Raw genomic sequence first — 20,452 nt, forward strand, 5'->3', positions numbered from 1 at the left:
GAAATCAAGATCTCAACCTTAACTTGTAATCCGAACAAAGCAAAAATGTAATTATGGAGAAGTGATTAGATCTCAACTCAAGACCTCAGAGCCAAGAAAATGCTGATGTATGATGTATGATGTGCCATACAACGCGAGAGCCTTTAACGAACGCTTAAAACCTATGGAAGTCTTTCCTGACTCTTGTCGTAGATCCTTATTCTTGAACTTCCGACTAAACATTTTCAAAACAAAGCAAAGACTAAGCCTGTGGACACAAGATCTTAACAAGGATCTAATCTGCAGATTTTGCACAGAAGAATTGGAAACTCTGAAACATCTTGTGCTGTACTGCAGTGCTCTTCAAGAGTTGAGATCTAAACACCTTGCCTCAAACATCGAACTTCATCCATCCTTGAGCAGTGAAGATTGGTGGAGGATGAGGTTCAGCGGACACGATAAAAAACTCATTTATGCTCTGACCAACTTGCTCAGTGATTTAAGAGCTTTACTCACAAACCCCACTAATGGGTGTGACTAAGCAAATCTGATGTTGGGATTAATGATAAAGAAAAGGACATTAGAATAGATTCCAAACTTGATATCGACCTGAATTTTTAATTTGACATGATGGGAAATCATGAGATGGGATATAGTTGTTTGTATTTGTTATGTTTTTTGTATGTCTGTATTTTTTTTAAAGGTTTGAATAAACTGTAAAAAAATAGAAAAATAAATAAATAAATAAATAATACTGAAGTTACCTGTCTGCATCCTCCACAAGCACCACCACAGGGAGGACCTGATGACCCTCTCCTCCTCACTGCAACGCAGACATGCTGCCTGACAGGAAAGGACTCCTCTATAGTAAAGCTGAAGAAGTAGACACAGGACACAGAGGTGGCATGCTTGTTGGCATAAATCTTCATTTAACATAAAAGAAGGAAGAACCCTACCTGTCCCTACAACTAAGAGGGGTTCCCCTGTCTCAAACAAAACTAAGGATGATGTCATAGCATCAGTCACAAGTAAATAGTCCATTGTTCTATGTCCCAAAACTATTTCCGTCCCTTACACTTAAAATAAACCCACTAAATAACAGGTTTCGCCCTATCTTCAGACGGGTTGCTCCTTCCTTCTGGATGGTTTTAGGCAGTTCGTAAATGATGGGGAAATATCCTCCTTCCACTGGCCGTCACTAGGCCTTTCCCTATAGTTACACACATAGGGATGAGGTCTCCCTTGCCCAGTCCTTCTCAGGCAAGTTCCACCAAGATGGGAAAAGCATCTCCATTGCCCAGATCTCTTCCAGTCGCTCTTTCAACAGCAGCAATTACATCTGGATTTTTGCCAGAGGATATCTTTCCTCCTCTGTTCTTCTCACATTTGCCAAAGGATATCCCTCTCTTCCCCTGGTTTTCTCTTGACTTTGGTTAAAGAATGTCTATCTTTTCTGTTGGTCTTTTGACCTTTACCAAAGGATATCTCTCCCTTTCCTTGGTCTTCTCTTCTCGTTATGTGGGTCCCAGATCCCTTTCTAAGGTTTAAAATGCATCTTTCTCAGTATCCGGCCAGGCATTATCTTGCATGTATGATTCTTTTGTACCAGACCCTCACTTCTGGTTTATAATGTCAATTGCTCAAGGCAGATTCACTATCCTGCCAGGCATTGTCTTGTACATATAACTCTCCAAACCCGTCAATGTTCAGGTCCCAGACCCTTATCCTCTCTTCTGGAGTCTTTGGGGTACTCTCTCCCAGTATGTTTCGCTTCTCTGTTTCCCACTTGGACGAGGAAGCTGGTTCTGCACTTCCTCCGACCATAGCCTATGGGGTCTCTTGGGGACTTCCTTGATCCCCTCTCGGTACCTTTGAACTTGGTCTGTGAGGGTCCCGGTCCTCTGCAACTCTGGAAAGCTTTACTGGCTTCCCTTCGGCTCTCGCTGTCTGCTCTCTGTGGCTCTGCCACACTGGTTTCTCGCCATATGTCAGGTCTGTCCTGGACCACTCGGATGGCTTCCTTCCCGCCACCGGTCATTGGGTTTGTCAGCTTTCAGTAGAGCCCTCACTACGTTCAGCCTTTTCGGACCATGTTTCGCATCTCCCGTCATCAGGGTCTGCGGCGCGCTCTCCCTTAACGGATTTGCACCACAGCTTAATGCTACTCTGGGGCAGGACTGACTGAGGAGAGTCCTTTGTCAGTTTTAATGGTAAGCCACCTTTCAAAATCCATATAGCTAGTATGTTTGTCTTGGTTCAGAACAGGGCTCTTCATAATCCTGCTCTTCTTCGTGTCAGTATTACTGTAGCCATCTACTCTCACTCTTCCTTGTCATGGTATTTTCTACTTGATAGACAAGGAACTATGCATGTAGTAACTAACAGAAGAAAGAGGACACAGAAGGTGGGGGTGCTTGGGCTCCATCCATGTTGTTGGGTGAGCAAAGAAAGGTGGCATAGTGTTTGACATACCATGTTCTCCCTTGATAGTCTTTCCTTCTCTTGCAGAGGGGGGGCCGCTCCCATGGTATCCTCCTACTGAGTTTCCATACCCAGGGAGACTATCGGGCAGGGGCCTCACCTCCCTGGACCCATGAGAAAGGTGACATCAAGGGAATCTTCACACTACCCTGCCAGTGCAAAAATGGGAGAGTGCAGAGCCAGTCTTCAGGCACCCTGTCGGAACCCATTACTGTGAGCCATGTTTGCTGCAGAGTCAAAAGGGCTCGCAACAAAACAAAAGAAATGTGTAGCGGGGAATGCACCCACAGTTGAGGCAGGCAGCACAGTTCCCCATGCAAACAAAGCACACTAGGGACTGTGATGCCTGTGGTTTCGGCCAAAAAGACTGAATCCAAATGTCTGACCCAACTAAAAGTCCTAAAAGAGATACCACCAATTGTTCTACTTACCAAAAGTTCGACTTCTGTTAAGTAGAACATTAAAAAGAAAGGCTGTGGATGTGTCCCCCGCAACACCCCGCTCACCATACTATGCAGTATTGTGAGCGCGGTGCTGCGGGTGACACACCCGCAGCTGACCCACTGTCACAGAAAAAGAAAGAAAAGCTGCGGGGTTGTCTGCCGCAACGGCCCGCTCACTAGCCTATACAGTGTAGTGAGCGGCAGCTGCCCCGAAGAATGAAAAAAAAAAGAAAAAGGAAAGTGAAAGGGAACAGGCTTTGCAGGGACATGGCGAAACGGCATGCAAGGTCAGTAAAGGTGTGGAGGTGTGGCGGGGGTGTGGGTAGGGGTTTGGGCACATTGGGAATGTTCAGGGAAGAAAAGACTGAAGATTATGTCAAACAAATAATCTTCGGTCGTTTCTCCCTCAAACATTTCCACCTCGGTAAAAACAACCCCAAATCCTGCACGTCACTCAGGCTAGGTGGCGGCCTGCCACTCTGCTGAGGGGGCGGCACCTTCCTGCTCATAGTGGCGGACCGGCACTGTAAACTACGAGTATGTTTTTCGGTGAAATAAAATTAAATGTGTGAATGCAGATTCAACTTTTAATATTGTTTTTTCTCTGACTGTATAGAGCTACATGCTTGGGTTGCCCTCTTCCAAGACGTGGCTTTCTTTCTAAAACAAGAAAGTGTTCCTTGTGTGGACAGTGTAGATTGTGTGGGGGCCTCTTGGATCTAATCCTTCCAATGATCCTCCATCAGCTCAGGTGTTCTCAAGCTCACAAACCTACTGGGCAAGTAATTGATGTAGTGATGTTAGATAGCCTTGTTTCAGTTGCAAATCTGGCATCTGCCAGTGATAGACACACACCCAACACACCTTGAAGAACCCTTCCTGACACTGTGACAGGGCCTTCTTTTAGCACATACTCTGTTTCTGCTTCTCAGCAAACCTCAGCCGATTCACCCAAACCTCACTTCCAGTAGCAGTGTCAGGTCTATCTTATTTGTTGGGGTCGTGAAGACTGAAGACAAATGACAATTTGTATTCCAGAAGTTATTGGTCATTAATGTGTAATAAAAATAATCAGTGTCATGTTTACAAAGCAACTAAAAACTAATTAAACCCAACCCGTGCAGCTGTTTGAGGCTCCGCCCTCCAACCAGCAGGTATAGAGCACTAGCAGTATAGGATTCCTGTAAGTACACTGCCAGTGATATGAAATCCCACCTGTGCCCTGTAAGCGCTACAGAATGCAATCAATGTGAACTTCCTCTAGCAGTGCACGGTAAGTGACTGCTGGGTGCAGCTCGTTGAGCTTCATCCTGCAGTTCCCTGCGAGAAGGTCCATCAGCTATATAGTTTGACAAGGCTCTAGTGGGCAGATGTTTACACTACCCGGTCCCAAAGCCGGCAAGAACACAGCAATATGCCCCATCTCCTACTGCTCATCCAGTGCATGGCCCTATCGAGGGAGGAAGTCGAATAAAACCAGAATAGGCAAATGAAAACTACATACAATCTTAATGTTGCCTGTCCCACTCTATGGACCTAATTGTGGGTCCATAAACCAAACATGCAGGGCTTTAATCATATTATGTTACTTGGCATTTATATAGTGCCTTTTGTATCATTGGTATGACCTCAAAGCGCACATACTGAGTACCGGAGAAGTGGATGCTGGACGCAGCGTCAGTCGCTAAAACATTCCAGAGCCAATGAATAAGAGGACATCACAGGGAATGGGACATGCATTTTCACTGGTCTCAAGGACAACAGATCAGCTTGAGAGCTGCCCTACAGAAGAAGCCTGCACCTCTGTCCTCCGGGCCCAGGTACCTGCTCACCCTGCCACCCACACGCACTACCTCCGGGCCACACCTTGCACTGGGGTCTGTATCTGTACCCATACAGGCCCCCCTTTTTCTTCCTGCACTTATCAGACCTACCCTGTCTGCTGCCTTAAACCTAGCACTTGCAAATTGCTGGCTGCACTACCACTGTTTGTTGCCTTAATTATTTATTAATTATGAATCTGTTTCTCCTCTGGTTGGCACTTTCCACTTCTCCCCCCTTCCATGCACTTTTCCGCTCCCCTCTCCCATGCACTTGCGCGTTCTCAATGTTACTGGGCCTAGTAAGATTGCCGTTTTTTTCTCCCCTGTTCCCTTGCCTTGTCGCGCTCTGAAACACTTGTGTACGAGCGCGATAGAAATAAAATATCAATTTCATGCACATCCATCACTACTGCAGAGCACTATGGGTCTGCAGTCTCAGGTGGAGATCCTCACAGGCTGCTGGCTGCCCCAGCCCTTCCACTAGGCCAAAGATGAGGGGAGCAGTAAATTACAGTGTTACAAAGAGGGCGGTGGGTTCTCATAGGGTGTTGGCTTAGGGTCGTTTTTGTTAGGGAGGACTGCACATTTTTTAAATATGCCATTTTTGAGCCAACTCATTACATTGTTTGTTTACTCTACCGTTGTTCCAAGTACTAAATATGCCATCCAAATTAGTTGGGGCTCAGTGTTGGAATCTGCATCCATGACCTTTCAAGTCATTCACTAAATTCCTGCCAGATGGTCAGCATGTCCTGCTAGCAGGCACTCCATAAATAAGCACCTGGGTTTTCATGCATCAGGCAGCCCTTTCTCTGAACCGAAGGTCCATGCCTCCCACAGCTCATCATAATGATTGGAGCCGCCACCCTGCTGCTTCCCTCATCTCCCAGGATCCTTTTGGCACAGGGTGAACAATATATTTATTTTGGAGAGGAGACATAGCAAGAAAGAGAGATAGTGAGGAAAAAAAGAGAGAGTAGCCCTGACAGTGCCAGAGTAAGTGAAATGGGAGCCGCCTGCTGGTTCGAGAGTAGGTAGGCGACCAGGTTGTTTTTCTTTGTAAGGCCTTCTTCAGGTTTGACTGTGACTTATGCCTTGTTATGCCTGTGTCTTCCTTCAAGAGTGTATGCGACACTCACCAATCTGCCCCTCAATGCCTACACTTACTGCTCCATGCACGGGAACACTCAAATTGTATATCTCTACACAACACAACATGCACAACACATGGCAACTGAAGGCTACTTCTAACAGTCATCACACATCAGGCATCAGAATGCTGCACATCTACTAGTAACTTGCCCCTGGCTCACGCATCCTAGAACCACATGCCCAAAAGCCCCCCGGCCGCCCCAAGGAACACAAATGTCTAGAAAAAAGACCTGCATGCAACGCTCTGGGTACTTAATGCCTGAACTAAAAACGCTACACAAAGCTATCTGCATGTTCCCTCTAATCCCACTACCCAGCCTAGCCAGCCTCCTTCAGATCTACCAGGTCACAAAGAGACCATGCAAATAGAAGCAGAGCGTGAGATATAAAAGCTATGAAACTGGACAGCTGGTGCCCGGCACCCCCAAATAAAGGCATCCCACACTCTGCCTTCTATGAACTCATTTGGCGCCAATCACCTGAATAAACAGCCTTAGAAATTGTCATTTTTACACAAATCAAACCACAGTGGAGCTCTTAAGTACATTAAGGAACGTTGACCATTATCATGGGAACTTTCCCTCCATCAATGTTTCTCCAACATCCCTTCCCAGAGTGAGCTAGATGCGAGTTCCTCGGTCTTAAGTAGCACTGCTAAACTGTGGCAGACATGAGAAAGCAGTCCATGTAGCCATCATTTGGGTCACTAGCTTAAGACCTATTAATTCCCGTGTTACCTGCGGCTGCAAGGGCTTGACTTGATCATTTAAAGCAAGCAATGGAACTCGTCTAGATCTGGGTGCAAATATTCAGGTATTACATAAAAACAGAACCACCCCAGCATTCAAAATAAACACAGCTTGCAAAATCTGCACTGGCTACCTGACAACGCGGCAAATTCAAAAGCCACTCAAGTGCAAACCATTCAAAGGCACTGTGCAGCACACCGCAATGACATTGTTAAACCAAACCACAATCCAAACGGCGCCACAGAAGCTGGTTCAGATACCTACATTTTCAGATGCAAATCCAGGGGAGGACGAGCATTTGCAACTCATGGACATCTACTCTGGAACACCTAGTATCCCAGAGAGCCTCCTACTCTGATCTGGACATGGCGGTTCAGAGGAGCTACAAACCCATGTTCATCAACCATATGACGCCTTGCCTGGGGAACCATGCAGGCCGCCAACAGACATTGGCGATTTAGGCCCTTGTAAACTATCAATAATACCGACAACAAGTAAAACGCATACATGGATGCGGAAAACAAGTCGAGACAGAAAATGATGCGAAAGGAAAGACTTTTCAAGCCCCTGCTAGCTGGTGTGTTGCAGTTCATGCTGTACCTTGAGCCACTGATCCGCCTGTTCTTTGCTTTGCACAGCAAGCACCAGTGCCTCCGTGCCTTGGTGGGTGATGCGCAGCTCGTGCTTCTTCTTTTTGCTGTCTTTGGGGATGTAAGTGACGCTGCAGTCGTTCAGCGGAAGTTCCATCTGGGGCTGATTATCTTTGGAACTTTTGTAGCACTAGACGCAAAACAGGAAATGCAAAGAAATGTTAGCTGCTTAGGGTACAGAGTAGGTTAGCCTGGCAAACACACCTTATTCACATTCGCTTTAAATATTACAGCACACACAGCTATAAATAAAGCAGTTAGTTGTAAGCAACTTTCACTTCTGTACAGACAATACATCCGTGGAATTAATTTGCAGCTAACTGTATACGTGTTGATAGTGGAACCAATAGCGACCCCGGGAAGTACACCTCCAGTGCTCAAGGATTTGATATGACATGATGGGTTATTTATAACGCGCTTAATCCCCAGATGGTTCTAAGCGTGGACCCGGGGATCAAACCTGTGTTGCTCCGTGTCATCTTGCTTCCAAGGCGAGCACGTTACCCTTGAGCTATCATCCCGAGCTCAAATGCAATTACATGCGCGTTTCATCCTCAATGGAGAGAATCAGTGTGGTGCAGTCTGGCACACTTACAATCAAAGCATCAGGGCATGTTTAAGTGTTTATGAACTTGCCGGGGTGGCTACTGGGTGTTGCTGTAGGATGTGTGCTTGTTCGGTGATATGGCTTACTCTACTCATTACATGCTTTTAACGGCACCATAACTTAGTACACATGCCCCAATACTCTAAATCACAAGGATATCAGACTGCACCACACTGATCATCACCAATAAGGGTTAATGTTAAAGGACATTTGTACCGCGCACTATCACCACCAGAGTGGTCCCCTGGTGCTCTGGTGGCTCTGAAAGAGGAAGGGAGGTGGGGGGTTAGTGGGAAGAAGCTGGAAAAGTGCAAGAGAGCTGTGATGTGCTGTTGGCGGCCTCAGCCCAGTGGGTCCATTGGCTGGGCCTGGGGTGTTTTCGGCCAGTAGTCGTCGTCTTCTGTTGTGCGAGTCTATGTGCGTTTTTGTTTTGTTGTTGCAATGTAGTAAAGTTTGTGCGGTTTGTTGTGCTGTAGGTTTGTGGTTGTGTTTGGTTTGGAGTTTGAGAGGTGTATGCAGAGGGGGGGAATTGTTAGTGCAATTGGTTATTTGGCATCTTTCTCCTGAATTGAGGCGCTGGGCTTACGCAATCTCCCCAGGTGTGGTTCCGGTGCACCCCTGTGCCTCTGTTCTGATCTGTGTCCGTCCGGCCTACAAGGTCCCTTTCACATCTGGTCCCCTCTTCCCCAAGCCTCCCTCGCAGCACTACCCGTCTTCCCTTCCCACTCGTACAGCTAGTACACCTGCCAATATCCACAGCTCAGATAGTGTGGTGATTGCCAATATCCCGATAATTCCACCACACTGTGGTACCTGGTGGCAACTAAGGGGCGAGTGCAGGTGTTGGGTGGGAATTAGGGTGGGTTGTTGACTCCATGTCCGTGGGTGTCTCCTGTTTTCCACTCTAACCGGCGTCCTTCATTCAGGTGCCATGTGAGCTTCTTCACATAGGGAGTTGTCCACAGTCAGAACTGGGAGTTGTCCGTGTTCACTCCAGTTTAGTCATCCCTCTTCCTTTCTGTTTCGGTTTTCCATTTGAGTTTCTGGTGCTTAAGAGCCAGGTTTTTTGTAATTTCCTAAATTGTAGGTGATTTTGGGCATTTCTTATTTCTTTTGGGATGTTGTTCCAGGTTTTTGTGGTTAAGTTTCTTCTTGAGGTATGGTTTTGGTTCCAGGCGCATGAAAAGCATGTGTGGCTGTTGCATCCTGGAGAATGGTCCGTCTTGGGCTGATAAAGCACTGCATAGCCCTATAAATAGAAAGATACTACTCACGTGGGGAAAAGATGTATGCTTTCCAGCTAATTTGCATACACAAAATGCATAGCTCAGTGCTTCAGTACTAGAGGTGAACTTCCAGAAGTATGAACTGGCTGGTGATATGCATGCATGCTAGCTGAAATGGCCTATTCCACTCCCACTTTAGGCAGACAGAGGAGGCTTTCCAATAAATAAAAAAATAATGCACCAGCTAGTTTTCCCTTGATCAGTTTCTCTCACTGTTCGTGTCTTCCCTTTGACTGGTCTATTGCATGACATTGCTTATACAGCGCCTAAGTGACATCTGTGGAGGTTGGGGATCCCACAAGGGCTATGAAGGGCTACCCGGGGGAGGAGCACATGGATCTTCTAGAATCCCTCTCCCCTGCACAACCTCCTATGCAGTGTACTGTAGGGTACATGGAAGATGCTGTAACAGTCAAACCTATGCAGAGCAGACGCACACTACCAACTCTTCCCACAGCGAAAGAGGAAACTGCGTTAGTAAAGTCCAAGGTTCTCCTGGCTGTAACTATAGAGTGGTAAAAAAATGTACTTTGATCCCCCACTCTTTATCCTTGGGATAAAGTCAAGAAGCAGGCTGGATGTATACCCCTAAGATTGTGTGTATTAGACAGAATTGGGAACACCCCCCTCCCACTTTCATGCGTCCTTTCACAACACTGGTCCACCAGCCTGACACTGAGCATAGTAATTCGCCGTTTAGTTAGGTCCAAATCTGCTAGCGCTTTAAAATTCATCCAACTATGTAGATGCATTCAGTTGACTCAAGAGCTCCATTAGTCGGACATGGCCACAATTTTCTCCTGTAAAATCATGCAAATGAAGATGCTATTTACTGCAATCTCACGCTGAGGTTATTGAATCTGGGAACTCAGAGAATGACTTTGTCTTGTAACATGTAGCCAGCATTTCAATATAGAATAATAATTTTAAAGGATGGCCCAAACCACATCGAATGTGGATCAAGAGTTATACACCACTATTTTAGTTGTTTTTCTGTTATTTTTCTCGCAGTCTTTTAAACTTGATTTGTTATTTAGGATACGTCAAGCAGCCCCTCCTTCCATTTAGCAAGTTTGCTTACAGTATAAGATGACCACTTGGCCACTTCAGACCTGCATGTTTGGTCCAGTCCATTGCTTGACCAAAACAGGTTTGGAGTGGCTCTTTCAGTCTTTCGGCCCGTGGCCGAACGAAGTTGGGGTCCCTGGGGGCTGGTTTTTCAGACAGGCACCCTGGGCCGGTTTTCTTTTTGGTAATATTTTTTTTTGTAATAATTATATGTTTAACGAACTTACACACTTTGTGTACAGTGTGCGGCATCCGTGGCGGCGGTGCCTGTGGGCGGGCAGCCCTGCCCAGGGCGGAGCCACTCGCCTGTGCCTCGGCAGAGGGAGGGGTTGGGCTGGGCACGGCAGCACACTAGAGTACCTTAGGATAGGAACTGTCACTCAGACAGTCACTGCAGCAATAATTCATCAAGCAAGGTAACAACAGAGATGGTGTTGTTACGTTGCTTTGATTATTGCCTGGGCCTGGCCACCGGCGGCGGCCGTGCCGCTGCCACTGCACTGCACGAGCCGGCGCTGTGCAGTGATTGAATGATCACACTCGGTCCGCGGGCCGGCCCGGCTGATGTGCTGATTGCGCAATTAAGCAATGCAAAAATCATGTAAAACCGCTCCTGAACCTGGGGGGCCGTGGGGCAGCCTACCTCAGGGCTTGGATCAGAGCTTGCTGCTGGGTGCCAGGTGGATTTCACACTACACAGACCGTTGCTTTCAACTTTGCAGGAAGTAACAACACATTGTTGCACTTCTTTGCAAAGTTGAAATGCAACTTGTGCTTGGGGGGCCGCCATGGAAAAACAGGGTGAGGGCGGAGGCCAATGAAAATTGGCTGCAGGCACTGGCAGCTCGACCCAATAGACTCTGCCACCAGAGTGTGTGCTGTGCATGTGCACGTGCGTCACAGACTACTAGTCACGCCACGTGATGACTACAGTCTCTCTCTTGACGGAATCGGATATTAAATTGGGCCTCTAACCCTGGGCAGAGAGAGAGCCACACTGAGCCAGCCCAGCCCAAGGAGGCCCAAGCTGAGCCGCACACTACTGCACACCAGTTCCAGGAGGAGTCCAAGCCAAAGAGAGCAGACGCACCAGCAGCCAGTGGCAGTGTCCTGCTCACAGGAGGACTGCCTGCGTCGGTACCGGCAGCACCCCACCAAGTTGGGAGGCCGCCAGTGCCCACAGGACCAGCCATGAGGACCAGCCGAGTGGAGGCCGCCGCCACAGCCGGCCCGCCAGTGCCAAGCCTCAAGCCACAGCAGCAGTCAGCCAGCCAGCAGTGCTGCACAAATAGGTAAGGTGGTGGACACATCACACGGGGGCACCGCAGTCGACTCAATCTCTTGAATGAGACCGTACCCGTCTTTTATACCGTGGTGGTGTATGTCCGTGTGTCAGTGTGCAATGAGCCGTTCTGGGTTGAGAGAAGAGAGGGTCCGTGGTGGGCGACGGGCGTGTGAGTGAGTGCTGCTGCTTGTGCGAACTCGTGGCTGAAGTGTGTTTGGTTGCAGACTCAGCCCTTTGACCCTCATCTTTCTAGAAAGACCGCTGTGTGGTGTTGTTGCTTATTAACAGGCAGTATGGTAATATGCACTCTGTAACCGTGTTTGTGCTGTTATTTGCAAAAAAGTGGAACGGTTCCCAGAGAAATGAGTGCAGGTTGGGGGAGGGGCGGGGCAATAGTTTGTATCTCAGCGACATCAACGTATGACTGTGGAGAACAAGACATACAATGTGCATGATAACCCGTGTAAGGGGGTGGGGGGTGCATGGTCGGACTGGGTCATAAAATTGTCTTGGGTACCAATAAAAAAGTGGCCCACGGTTGCAAATGGCTATTCATTCCTTTTGTGACATTGTTTGAATAGTAACCAATGGGAAGTGTTTTGATAAAGTGTGATGAAATGTGTGCAATTTAAAATGTTAAAGAATTTTTATTCAGCATCGGACGATCGGACGACCTGATGCAAATAGATCGGTTGTATAGTGCCTTGAAACCTCGGGCTTCCAGTGCCCTATTGCATGCATGCAAAATATGATGCTTTTTCTTGGCATAATTGGAAGTATGTATGCGTCCTTTCTGATCCTGCTAACACACTATAACTGACACCCCTGCAGGCCAGAGGCGCCCACACTATTCGGGGCTCCAGATAAACATGAGAACTGTGAATACCCATGGGTGGCTACTGGCATGGCATCATCTGTTCACACTGTATAAAAAGCACACGATTTAGCTTAACGCTGCCTAATGCCAGCCACTAGCAAAGCCAGAACTGTTTGTTTGGTCTTGGGTCAATAGTTCATGTGCTAGGGCAACTCAGCCATTCATACTACAGAATTTAAAAACGAAGTGCCACTACATTACATAATAGCAGCTGTTATTATAGTGCTTAAATGCAGAAGACATCTAGCATGATGAGCTATATAAACTGATATTATATCATTTAAAATAGCCTCTATAATGTACTATTGCGAACCGGTGACATGGCAAAACATGTCCATGCCACACACACCTGGGTTCTCTGCACCACATAATTCTTCCATCTCTGCAGCAAACCGTGGCCCTGTGGGGGTGCCAGCCTTCGGCGCCTTCCACATATCAGTAGCATACATGTATAACATGAGTCGTGCTGATTCCTCCTGCGTCAAGTGCAGTGATCGTTTGTCTTGTGTCATTAGATTGATATGCCTAGCTTTTCAGGAACAAAGACATTGCGGTTACCTTCTCCCATTATAGCCTATAATGTTGTATACATAGGTTTAACTGGTGACTGCATGTCACTGGAACACCATTTTCCAAGCCTGGACTTTTATTCCACAAACCAGTGCATTATGGGAGTTGTAGCCCTGGTTAATCTAAGCATTGTCTGCATGGCTTTTGATTTGTTGAGCAAAATCACAGGATGTGAAATGGGTTTTCCAGGTCGCATGGCGTCATCTGTTCACACAGTATAAAAAGCACACGATTTAGCTTAACGCTGCCTAATGCCAGCCCCTTGCAAAGCCACAACTGTTTGTTTGGGTTTAGTGTTGTTGTGCTCCCTTCAGCTGAGGGTGATGGGAGCCAGAGTTTGAACCCCCCACCCAACCATTCCAGGAGTCCGGTTTGTCTATCCACCGTGCAAACAATCTTTGCTTTTGAAAAGAGAGCAAATAGCTTCCATGCCAGCAGCCGCCTCAACTTCAAGGTGAGCAAGGTCTGGGCCATGATTGGGATTAGGTGTCAACCTGGGGAACAGCCGTTGTCAATTGAATTAACAATTGAGATTATGTTTATGTACTGTGGAATGTCTATGTTGCTTGCGTATGCGTTGAGTATTTAGCCATATACTGGTTGCGGGTCCACTTGCCAGGTACAGTTGTAGTGGTATACCGTATTAACTGCCCATTGATGGTAGCAGGTGCAAAATGGTGTGAGCGAGTACCTGGGCATATCATCACAATGCCTGAGAAATGCCACTTGTGCACAAGTCAAAACTGTTGGCTTTGCCAATGTTTGTTTTTAACAGGACTTCAGAGCAGGTCACAACAAATGCCTATAAATCAAGTGGCTCTAGGATGACCTGGTTAAGACATTTTTAGTACACCAGTAGCGGTTTACAACTCACAAAAATCTAACTCTCAGAAGAAGGCTTTGATAAACACTGGCAAGCACTTCAAGTGCAAAGTTTGATAAGGCCTGATTAAAGTGAGCTCAAAGAGTTCCCATGAGAAAAGGTGTTGCTAGGAAGGGTGTGGGGGGGCTGAGGAGGCGATGGTTCTGGGTCCTCTTTTTGTTATAGCCCTGGATAGAAGGTTAGGGGGCATGGCTGCCTACAACTAAAATGGTAGGTAGCCCAAAGTCCCGCCAGTCCTGACATTAGCATAGCCTGCCCCTGGATCCTAGCAACACCTCTGCCCAATAGCGCAAACTAAAAAATGGTGCTGGGGTTGGTGTTCTTGTTGTATGTAAACAGGTACATGCTTCCAGATCCCACAAACGCTGCACCTAGGAAGATGAGGGGAGTTACTAACTTACTGGGGACTACTGGATCCCAAAGTCCTGGTACCTCTACTGTGTACCATGCATAAGAGTGAGAGGTGTATGGGCTATTTCAGACAAATTTAAACCAAAGCTGCCAGAGAAGGGATAAATCCTTCTATCCTGTGCTGGAAGGGGATGGGAAGGGTAAGGGTTCATATTCTTTTCAGAACCTCACGTATGGCCAGTTCCATACTACCAGTCTCCCTATTGCAAGGCGGCTGATGCAGGCGTTCCGGGTGCCTACTTTTCAATATGCTATTAGTATATATATATGATATATATGATATATACTGGGTTTTCGTCATCTTAACTTTATCATCACACTAACCCTCCTTCCCTGCTGGGGTTGCGGAGCCCTGTATAAGCATTGACTTGCAGCAGGTCCCAAAAGTGCAGTGGGGGTGGTTGGTTCATGGCACTCCTGCGCCTCGGAGCTGTGGACGGACCCTGTCACAGATCTGTATGCAAAGTAATGTTATTTTATGAGTTATTTTGTAATGTAACAGCCACATGAAACCTCAATATGTAGCATTTTCTGTAGAAGTCGTGAATTGACGCGATTCACGGATGATGTTTTGAGGACCACTTTTTTTGAGGCGAGGGGTGGGCCACATTTTTGAGGCGAGGGGTGGGCCACTTTTTTTTTTGGGTGTCCGGGCCCATTTCCTGTCCCAGTCCGACCCTGACCAAAAACGTAATTTCTTTGCATCCACAATAAGAGAGTCTAAATACTGGAGATGAGCAAAGCTGTATCAGTTCCAACTCTCCATTCAATATGTTGGGAATAGCTGGGCCCAGCCTCCCGTTCCCCAGCGTGTGTCCCTCTTCCAGAGTTCCCATGTGTCTTTATTTGTAGAAATGGGTACAGCCCAGACTGGTGTCTAAAACCCAAGTAGCTCATTGTACCTCAAGCTGACAAGCTCACCTTTTTGTTGTGTCGATTGGGTTTGAAACATGGGCCTTTACACAAGGACTTTGCGGTCAGGGCTGCCTACTTCTGTGAGATAGCTCAATGAGTTCAATTTACTGCAACTTTATTTAAAATGCATTTTTCAATGCCTATATTTTCTTTTATTACAGCAAGGACATAAATGCGAGAAGAAGCCAGAAGCAGTACAGGACAGAGGAGCCAAGCACGGAAGAGGGGCCTTTAGCAATACTACAAGGGTGGCTCTTCGGGACCTCAGATGACCAGTTTGAGATGCGGAGGCAGTGGACTGGTGTTCCAAAGAGAAAAAGATTAAGCGTCTAGCCCTAAAGTGTGTGTATTTAGGATGGCAGATGCCTTTTAGGGAAGCTCACCTCAATTGCATGCAAGGCTGGGAGAGAGTGAATAATCTAGTCACATAGTCTTACGCAAGGACTTGGTAGGCTTTATGGGTTAGGCAGCGAGTCTTAAGCAGAGGCTTTGTTTTATCAACGGCCAATGACAGGCTCCATAGACTGAGTGCAATATATTCAAATAACGTTAAGCCAAAGGCAAGATACCTGACCGTTGTCTAAGGATTTAGCCAGTCACCCAAAAGAAGCTATTGCAGTAATGGAAGCAGGATGGGGCTTATGCTAGAACCGTTGCCACCTTGTGCCCAGTCAGCATGATGGGTAGAAGGAAATGAAGGAGCATGTGTGGTACCATGCCACATTGGTGAAAAGTTTGTCATGCAAGACAAATCCAGTCCAACAAGTACCCAAACTTCAAACTTGCTTTTTAAGGTCGAGGCAGGGTCTAGATAAGCAGCAAAGAGAATAGAGGTTTGCCATGAACCGAAGAGTCTGGGATCATAGCCTCTGTTTTAATTGTTTAGGCAACAACGGAAGGCTTTCAACCAAAATTAGCCTGCCGAAATTCTCTTGTAGTTGGAAGCAAAGCTGAATATCATGGACAAACATGTGATATCAACCAGGTACTTGCGGGGAAGTGTATATTTGAGAGGAAGGTGGAAGCCAGTAACATGGTAGCGTATACATGATCTAAAGCAGCAGAAGAATGGTCTTGATTAGCATTATGAAGGGCGGCATAGAGGTTCGGTGGGTTCGATGATTGCAGGAGGCCCTGGACTCTGGCTGTGTACAGCTTCATCTTAACATCAAAGCAGGTGGTTTCAATTTCCAGAGTGAGATGGAAGGGAGACCAGGTCATCCAAGAGGGCCTTCCATTCATGATGGGATTGGGGGAGGGGTGAACCGGAGTCTGTCTGGCATGCTAGTATGGTTTAAGCTCTAGTCTGATCAAAGGAATGATATTCAGTTTATAATGTAAATGTCTGTGTGGAGCAAAAAGAGCAGGTTAGACTCTGGCCAGATATGTGAGAGTTGCTGTGTTGAGGAAGTCCATATTACTTCTTGTTTTTCGGCGTTTTGGTGGTTGGTTGGTTAATGGCAGGAGATTGACACATGTTCATTGGTTCTTCAATCGTCTCAATGAGCATCTACCACCTATCAAAAGTCCAATATTGTTCTCCCCACATCCTCCTGAACCTTTTCACTGTTAAGCATGGCGATAGTTGAGCAATTTTAGTGTTGTTTACCTAGTGCTCACACCTTCTCAATGCATTTTATAGAGTCTAGCGGTCCATGGTTATCATGTTTGCAGGCACCCATCTTTTTAAAGAAGCTACATTTGTTAAGTGCACCCTGGCATTGATCCATTGCCAATGATGTTTTTGTATTTTTCAATGTTGCGGTATTGGGCATAGATCGAGCTAAGCTGAACGTACTGGTTGCGTGGCACCACCCAGGATACGTTCCCGATGACGCAGCAGAGTGTGGTTGAGGTCTGCTGCACGCTGCGCAGCAGAAGCGAACTGCTCTGCATCAACTCACTTGCTTCTGTGGGAGACTGCTTCAATTTACAGGGGTCATTCTTGAGCTGGTACAAACCATCCAGTGATGCGTCGCAAACAGCGTAAACACATGCAAGTATGTACATTGCCTTGACAAACCCTCGGAAGAAAGCAGGGTTGAAAGAGGCTCTGTTATAACAGAGCAGATTTGAAAAGTCCTTCTGGAGAAACTCTCAGTGAACATCACTTCAGCTGCAGTCACTATTTGATCAGTGGATCAATGTCATCGCTACTATGATCTGTGTGTTCCCCAACAGTTGGGGTGCCATACTGGCAGGCAGTATTAGCCTCGCAAAAGTCAAAACAATATGTACCGCTCACTGTAATTGTTAACAGCTGTTCTAAGCAGCAAGAACACGCGTTTGCAGCGAGAATTGAACAAGTGGTTGCTATTGCACATCTGAAGTCAGTTGTGGCCTGTGTGTGACGGAGTGAGCGGGTTGCTTATGCATACTTTGCAACACAGAATAGAGCATCCCCTCTTATTCGTAAAATTACAGATTTCTTTGAGAAGTTATGAAATGCAAAAAAAGGTTTAATTGTATAATTGCTCATAGCCATCAGAACCTCAACTGCTGAATCTGAAAACTGCCAGAGAAAGGATAAGGCCAACAGCAGACAGCCATGCAAACCCACATCTGCGTCCACGCAGCCCCTGGCTCTTGTTCCCCTTTCATTTCCACAATTAAGTCCAGGTACTGCTTGAAAACATGGCCACTGTAGGCCAGCAACATCCAATAATGGGAAACACCCTCCAGCCAAAGGCCCAACAGCTCAGTGCCATGATGCTTAAATTACGGTCTACGCAGCTGCGCAAAGTGGATGGTTTGTTCTGGTCCAAACTTTCCATGAGACCCAATATATCATCGTCCCAACTGGCTTCACCCACGTGCGTGCACTCAGTCAATAATCAGATCCTCGATATAGGGTTTCCGCTTGGCTTTAGCCAGCCATCTGCTCTCACTCCCCCACTCCGACACACAAAAGGCATTTCATGAAAGTGAAATGAAGTGCTACAGAGCATTGGCAAAAGAATCTGTTGGACACGATACGCTCTCAAAAAAGTGTTCCGCCTACAAAGAATATTTACACGGCCTGTCATGCCCATTAATGCAAGCGGTCAAGGACAGACGATGTAAGTAACAGGCCTTCAAGCTATATTTTCCTTCCAAATAGGTCAGGCACTTCAGAGGGTACACATGTGCACTGCCAATACTTAGATTGTGTAGCCATATTGAGAGGATACAGCGGCACAAGGATTTGTAACAGTGTTTCACTGCTTTGTGTGGACAGGCATTTCTAGGAGTGCCAGCCTTCAGTACCAAATCGGGAAATCCATGGGAGGAACTATATAATGCCAGATACAGATTTTAACATGGTAAGAAAAGTGGAGGTCAACACGTAGAGAGATGCACAATTCAACTTCCATAGTAGTATTGATGGGTTATGTATTTTCCATAGCAGGAGTTACTGGGGCAGCAGCATCTAGGCCCCAGAGATGCAAGTGATATCAGCGGGTTCTGCCCGCTGTCCCCTCTGTAGACCCGGTCCACCAACCAGGCCAAACCGAATCTACTACCGGCGATGGTGCAAAGAAGAAACATGGAGCAAAGAAGAAACAGAAGCACGTGCACTTTGAAGGGCTCTCGTGGGGGTTCAATAGAGGGAATTGCAAATTTAAATCAACCAACAGACGTTTGGGAGAAGCCGGGGTGAGCACTTAGAGCACTAGGCACCAATATGTGGGTGTATTACGCTCCTCCAAAACCCACAGCGGACAGGACGACGGTCTCTCTTATGCCAACAATGATTCCGGTACTCGTAGGCCTGGAAATGGATTATATATAGCATAACGCTATGGCTAAAGGCTTGGAGAAAAAAAAGAAACCAGACCAACATATTGCCCCTACACTTTCACTTGTTGGTCGGTATTCATAAGCATGCATAATTCGCCCCTCTCCCTCCACAGCAACCTGTGTCTCTCTGCAGGCACCAAATCATCATTTTGTTAGTGCTTTGGTTCCAGTTGGAGTCTATTCCCCTGTCTCATGTAAACCACAACTCACTTTTTTTTAAAGCAAACACAACAAACTTGGAACTGCTGCTACGTCCCTTCGGTGTTCGATTGGCTTGTGGCAACTGTTGTATCTATTGTTGCTATGTTGTTATAAATCCCCTGCATCCGATTGGTTGATGGGGAAAAATGCACCCTGCTGCGATTGGTGGCGCCTGCCGAATGTCCAAAGTGAAACCCTCCCTTTTTATCAGAACGCCCTGCACTCTTCCGGTTTTTATCGATCCAGAAAGGTCATCGGGGATAAATAATTCTAGCAGGCAGACAGACTCCGCACAGTCTGATCAGGGCTAAGTGGAATTCACCTTCTGGTTGTGAACGTATACCACTCGCTGAGACCGCCTCGAGGCAGAGCTCGGTCATGTCCACACAACTCCAGCGGGGTTTACACCAAGAGTCATGTCTGTACGAAGCTTAGTTTATAAAGACATGCCTTCTCATGACTTGTGCTGCTTTCAACTTGCATTGCGATGTTTACAAGCAAAGCATGACTGGAAATGGAACCTTGCTGTTGAGGTTGCTGTTTTTATCTATAATTTGATATTTTTTTCAAAAGTATTTATTAGGCACGGCTATTGCACCGCAATCGGTCAAAGCACTATACAAAAGAAAAGAGCTAGACCAGGGATCCCCAACGTGTAGCTCGGGAGCAACATGTTGCTCGCGGCACCCTAAATTGTTGCTCGCCAGTTGCTCTGGGCCATTGTGTGGAGGCCTAGAAGGAGGTGCTGAATGGATGAGACCTCAGTAGCACTGTAGTCAGTACAGAGTCCCGGACTGTGCAAGAATGTTGGCCAATGAGCCGCTGTGTTTCCAGCTGGCTTATTTTTATACATGCAAGATTTGTGTTTGGTGCCACCATGCACATAATTTTACAGTAAATGTCCTTACTAGTTATGGTAGTCTCATTGCTAAAACCCGTCATCTCCAGTTAATTTGCCCAGCTGATAAATGTATTAATGAGTACATTATTTGAACTATGTTTGTGTCATGGAGAAAATTGGCCTATTCCGTTCCTTGGTACAGCTAGTATGAGCATAATGGACAAGGAGGTGGTATGCATACCCAACTTTCCTTTATTAAATAATGTGCATGCACACTTTCTGTAGAAGTGAGGTTTGTGTTTGATGCCACCATATTTATCGACTACATTCATTTTGGTGTCACCTGTATTTATATTACATAGTGTCCTAGTGGAAAAATGGTAATCGTTTGATACTGTGCCCATCTCGCACATGGTTAATGGGCAGATACGGTAAATGCATGTCCACATTT

The 20,452-nt window shown here is 46.6% G+C and overlaps 1 protein-coding gene across 4 annotated transcripts in view; it reads right to left on the reverse strand.

Annotated features, from left to right (window-relative positions):
* AFAP1 (actin filament associated protein 1) overlaps nt 1-20,452 on the reverse strand; it is a 551,057-nt gene that overhangs the window by 196,160 nt on the left and 334,445 nt on the right. For all 4 annotated transcript variants that reach the window (XM_069632010.1, XM_069632009.1, XM_069632011.1 and 1 more), the window contains exon 6: nt 7,228-7,407. In XM_069632010.1, the coding sequence (XP_069488111.1) occupies nt 7,228-7,407 (180 nt within the window). The remainder of the gene's footprint in view (nt 1-7,227; nt 7,408-20,452) is intronic.

Source organism: Ambystoma mexicanum, chromosome 6q (genome assembly GCF_040938575.1).
Source record: "Ambystoma mexicanum isolate Mex_15411 chromosome 6q, UKY_AmexF1_1, whole genome shotgun sequence".
Taxonomy (NCBI): Eukaryota; Metazoa; Chordata; class Amphibia; order Caudata; family Ambystomatidae; genus Ambystoma; species Ambystoma mexicanum.